Raw genomic sequence first — 5,000 nt, 5'->3', positions numbered from 1 at the left:
TATATATATATATATATATATATATATATTATAGATGTAATAGATGTATAAAATATAAAAATATATATTTATATATAAAATTTATATATAATTTTTATATATGTAAATATATATTTGTACATCTATAACATCTATAATATATATATAAACATGTTATGTATAATAAAATAAAAATTATATAATATATGTATATATATATTATACATTTTTATTATATATTTTTATATTTTATATATATATATATATATTATATATAAAAATGTTTTTTATATATATATAAACAAGAACTAAAAAAACATATATATATATATATATAAATATATTTTTATTATAAAAAATATCAAAACAATAAAATATATTATATTTTAAATTATTTATATTGTAATATTTATATAATTTATGTGAAGCAATATATATATATATAACATCCATTTATTTATGTATTAATCTTTTATATAAAATATTTTATATTATTTTATGAACTAGCAATTTTTTTAATAATTCAATTTTTTTCATAAACAAGAAACATCATAAAAGCTGATATTTGGTTGTCTTTTCCAAACAGCATCAAGCCGTTTTCCCAACAAAACTTTGTCATGCAGGCCACCGGTCCTCCGTCTATAACAGGTCAGTGCCATTAAAAACTACACTTGATTAGAATTACATACACTGATCTATAGACGTCACGATGGCTTCCTCTTCTGTCCCTCAGGTTATGAAAGCGCGACGGGTCTGTCGATGTCCTCCAGCGCACCGCCCTGGCAGGGTCGCAGTATCGCCAGCTCCAAACTGCGCATGCTGGAGTTCTCCGCTTTCCTAGAGCAACCTCAGGATCCAGAGACCGTGAGTGCTTCACCATTTTAATACTAATGGTTATATGAACCAAACTGGCCTATACTTACGTAGATTTGCTCCTTACAGGTCAACAAACACCTGTTTGTACACATCGGTCAGTCCAACCCCACGTATAGCGATCCGTACCTAGAGGCCGTGGACATACGGCAAATTTATGACAAATTCCCAGAGAAGAAAGGAGGGCTGAAGGAGCTGTTTGAGAAGGGACCGGCTAACGCTTTCTTCCTCGTAAAGTTCTGGGTAAGAACCTCACAGATACATCCCAAACCATGAATGAACCTCTTTGTTTGGACCATCAGACCAAAGTTAGTTATTCACTGCTGTGCCATGTTAGTCAGTTATATCTGTACAAGCTAGTGTGATGTTTTTGTTTTGCCTTTTATTTCTTAAAATTACACTTATTGTATATTTCATATAGTTTAAATAATATAAATATACATCCATAAAAAAAAAAAAAAAAAAAAAAAATTATATATATATATATATATATATATATATATATAAAAACAAGAACTAAAAATGTACATAAATAAAATTAATTTATGACAAAATTAAAATAGTACAAAATATAAATATATTTACATAGATATAAATATTAACATTTAATATATAATTAATTTAAATATTTAATTAATATAAATATTTACATTTAATACATAATAAATGTATAAAAAATTATAAAATATATATAAAATATATTTGTTATATATATACAGTATATATATAATTTCTATTTTTATATATTCTAAAATACAAAATATAAATATTTACTTTTTTAGAATTAATTTATAAAAAATTAATTAAAATTATATATATAAATATATATTATAAATTAATTATAATTATATTTATAAATTTTATATATATATATATATATATATATATATATATATATATATATAATTTATCATTTCTAAATATAATTTACATTTATGTAAAAATATAGAATTAATTCACAAAAATATATTATATTTACATTATATATATATATATATATATATATATATATATATATATATATATATATATATATAATTTTTATTTATTAATTCAAAAATAAAAATATTTACATACATTTTATTTTAAAATTTATTTATAAAAAACAATTAATTAAAATAGTATGTTTATCTTTTTTTTTAAATAAATTTCTATATATTATATAAGAATTAATTTATAAAAAAAATTAAATAAAATATATATTATACTTGATATTTTTATTATTTTTTCCAAATCCAATTTTGGATCAATGGAATACAGGATACATTTGGCTTTGGAAGAGACACAAACATGTAACTACGTGCAAAATAAAATTAGCCTAAATTTACCAATTATCATCCATTACAGTGACTTGTAACATGTTGTTGGTCTCTTGTATCTCATTGCTTAAATAATACATTTGAAGTTTTAAATAAGTATGAACACCAAATGAAAAGTTTATTGGCTGTTGTAAATCTGTATTGCTGGATACTGGGTGCGTGACCCTCTGGAGAAAGGTTTCAGAGGACGGGATGTTGGACCTTCAGCGGGAAAAGTGACAGCGTCTGCTCTTTCATTAGAGAAATCTGAGCTGGGGCACCTGTCTCTCGTGCCGTCACTCCCCCCAAAACCACACGCTTCCAGATATTTATAGAGCCGCCAGCCTCCAGAGAGAGACTTAAGTATTGTTCAAGTGCTTGATCATTGCCTTTTTGTGTTAGTGAGATTACTGTGGGTCTGACTATACTCGCTGTTCGTCTGTTTTGGTGTAGACCATACTAAAAAACACATCACTTAAGCAATAATGCAGTCAAGGGAAAAGAGGAGCAGAGCATCTCAATTGCAGCAGATTTAATATATTTACAAAAAAAAACAAAAAAACAAACAAGGCAAGAATCAATGTGACAGCTTCATGTCTGAAAATACAATACAGGACAAAGAAAAGAACCAAACTGAGTGCTTAAACATGGCTGAATGAGGAACCAAACCAGACTCAGGTGAACATAATCAATTAACAAATGAGCGAGAAACCAAACTAGCAACAGGAACAAAGGAAACAGGAACTAAACACAGGAAGAAAACCAAAGGAAAAACAACACAATTTCAATTTAATTCATATATTTTTTTTTTTTTTAAATAAGGGAGCATATCAGATATAAAAAATATTATATAAAATATTATATTATTTATCATATAAAGATGTGTGTATATATAATTTTAAATTTAATATAATCTATAAATATTTAATATTATATATAATATTAAATTTAATATAATTTTATATGTGTTATATTATTATATTATATAAACATGCAATTGAACACAATCCCTTTTTTAGAATGTTGTATATATATATATATATATATATATATATATATATATATATATATATATATATATATATATATATATATATTAAATGTATATATTAAATAATCTATATAAATATATATTAAAACAATATATATATACTGTATATACATAAATATTATATATATATATATATTATAAATATATATGTGTGCATAAAAATATACATATATATATATATATATATATATATATATATATATATATATATATATATATATATATATACTTTGTATGTCATTGAAGCACAATTAATAAAGTAAAAATGTGTTATTTTACTGAGGCATGGAGAATCGTGAGGTTTCACTGGTATCAACTACAGAAATGTTGTCATCATGACACCCAACAACACTCAGATTGTCCATTAAAGAGCCTCTGAGAGCTGTATCAGAGCCCAAGGCCTTTCAGGTTTCTGGTGACCGTACAGGTGGCCGTGAAGAAACATTAGATATATTAAGTCCATTAAGAATCTGGCTATAAAAAACAACATCAACATCGCTAGGCCTCTGTTTCCTGCGCTCATAAGTATAGGTCATGACTTGGGCGTCCTCGGGCACAGGTTGTCATGGTGACATTGACAGGCTCGCTAGGTTGTTGTCCAAAGCTATGGCATTCTAGATTAAATTTCCACGCCGGCTATGGCCTCCATCTCACACCGCGCCTCGCGGCCCTGTCCTAACGGATCGGCCCGTGCTTTTGAAGTGCGCTCGGAATCGGATTTGAGCCGGCCGTGCTAAATTGTTACACAGGCAGCCGGACGCGGTAATTCGATTTGGAGCGTCGCGGGTAGTTGATTGTAATTGGATGAATTCCCTCGCAGAGAGAGAGCGGAGCGAGGGAGTGCCGATTGAGCGGAGAAATGAAGATAAACGAGGGAATAAAGTAGAGAGGGGGGGACGGAGGCGGGGCGTCCGGCGGGGAGAGGGATGGTGGTGCGCTCCTAATGGGACGTTATGAGAACGTGGACGCAGGGGGAAAAGGTGAAGCTGCTTTACGTCTGCGCTGCTGTGAATTGTGGGATGTGATGATCACTTTAGAACTGCCCTGACCCGCCATAAACAGGGCATGATCTGATACTTCTACACCTGCCGCTTTTATTTTGGAACGCTTGCACTCTTAGATTTCAGACAGAATCACTCCAACTTTTTCCTGATTGTTCCAGAACACAAAACACAAACATTCAATGATTCATTTGCATCGTTATACTGCTTTTCATTCACATTATTGTATTAAAATGCGATCTTATGCAATTTTATAAGGGCACACAAAACCTTATTGCATTTTCGATTTTAGTTCGTTGAACAGATGCTTTGCCAAAGCAATGGTGCAAAACAACGTTATGTAACGTTTTATGTAACTATGAGGAGTTTTCGAATATTTTTGGTTCATTATAAAAATTGTGGCAGCACAGCCTTTGGTGGGGGAGGGGCATGGAAATTTTTATATAATTATTTTAGGATTTTTAATTTTTTTTGTATTATTATATTATTTTTTGCATGACAAATAAGCACCCTTTACCCCAATTTGATCATTATTGATGCAAAATAATATTTTTTATTTGTATAAACATTAAAAAAATAATAATGTTTAGTAATATAAAAATATTATACATTTACAAGTAATATTTAATATATCTAGTTATTATATATGAAAACAAATATGTTTTTTGCATTATGACAATGATATTTTGAGGAAAAATAGACTTAACTATCATGTAAATAATGCATAAATGCTCAATGCATAAATCTGTAATATTATTAAAATAGGCTTTATATTATTTATGCAAAATATAATCAAAT

The 5,000-nt window shown here is 28.1% G+C and overlaps 1 protein-coding gene across 6 annotated transcripts in view; it reads left to right on the top strand.

The window, feature by feature from the left end:
* The window catches only part of LOC137015060 (transcriptional enhancer factor TEF-3-like), a 46,045-nt gene that overhangs the window by 37,339 nt on the left and 3,706 nt on the right, over nt 1–5,000 (top strand). For all 6 annotated transcript variants that reach the window (XM_067379717.1, XM_067379716.1, XM_067379715.1 and 3 more), the window contains 3 exons: nt 566–627; nt 713–843; nt 922–1,095. In XM_067379717.1, coding sequence (XP_067235818.1) covers nt 566–627; nt 713–843; nt 922–1,095 — 367 coding nt within the window. The remainder of the gene's footprint in view (nt 1–565; nt 628–712; nt 844–921; nt 1,096–5,000) is intronic.

This window comes from Chanodichthys erythropterus, chromosome 24, assembly GCF_024489055.1.
Source record: "Chanodichthys erythropterus isolate Z2021 chromosome 24, ASM2448905v1, whole genome shotgun sequence".
Taxonomy (NCBI): domain Eukaryota; kingdom Metazoa; phylum Chordata; class Actinopteri; order Cypriniformes; family Xenocyprididae; genus Chanodichthys; species Chanodichthys erythropterus.
The sequence above is the reverse complement of the archived record's forward strand: the minus strand, read 5'-3'. Positions and strand labels throughout refer to the sequence as shown.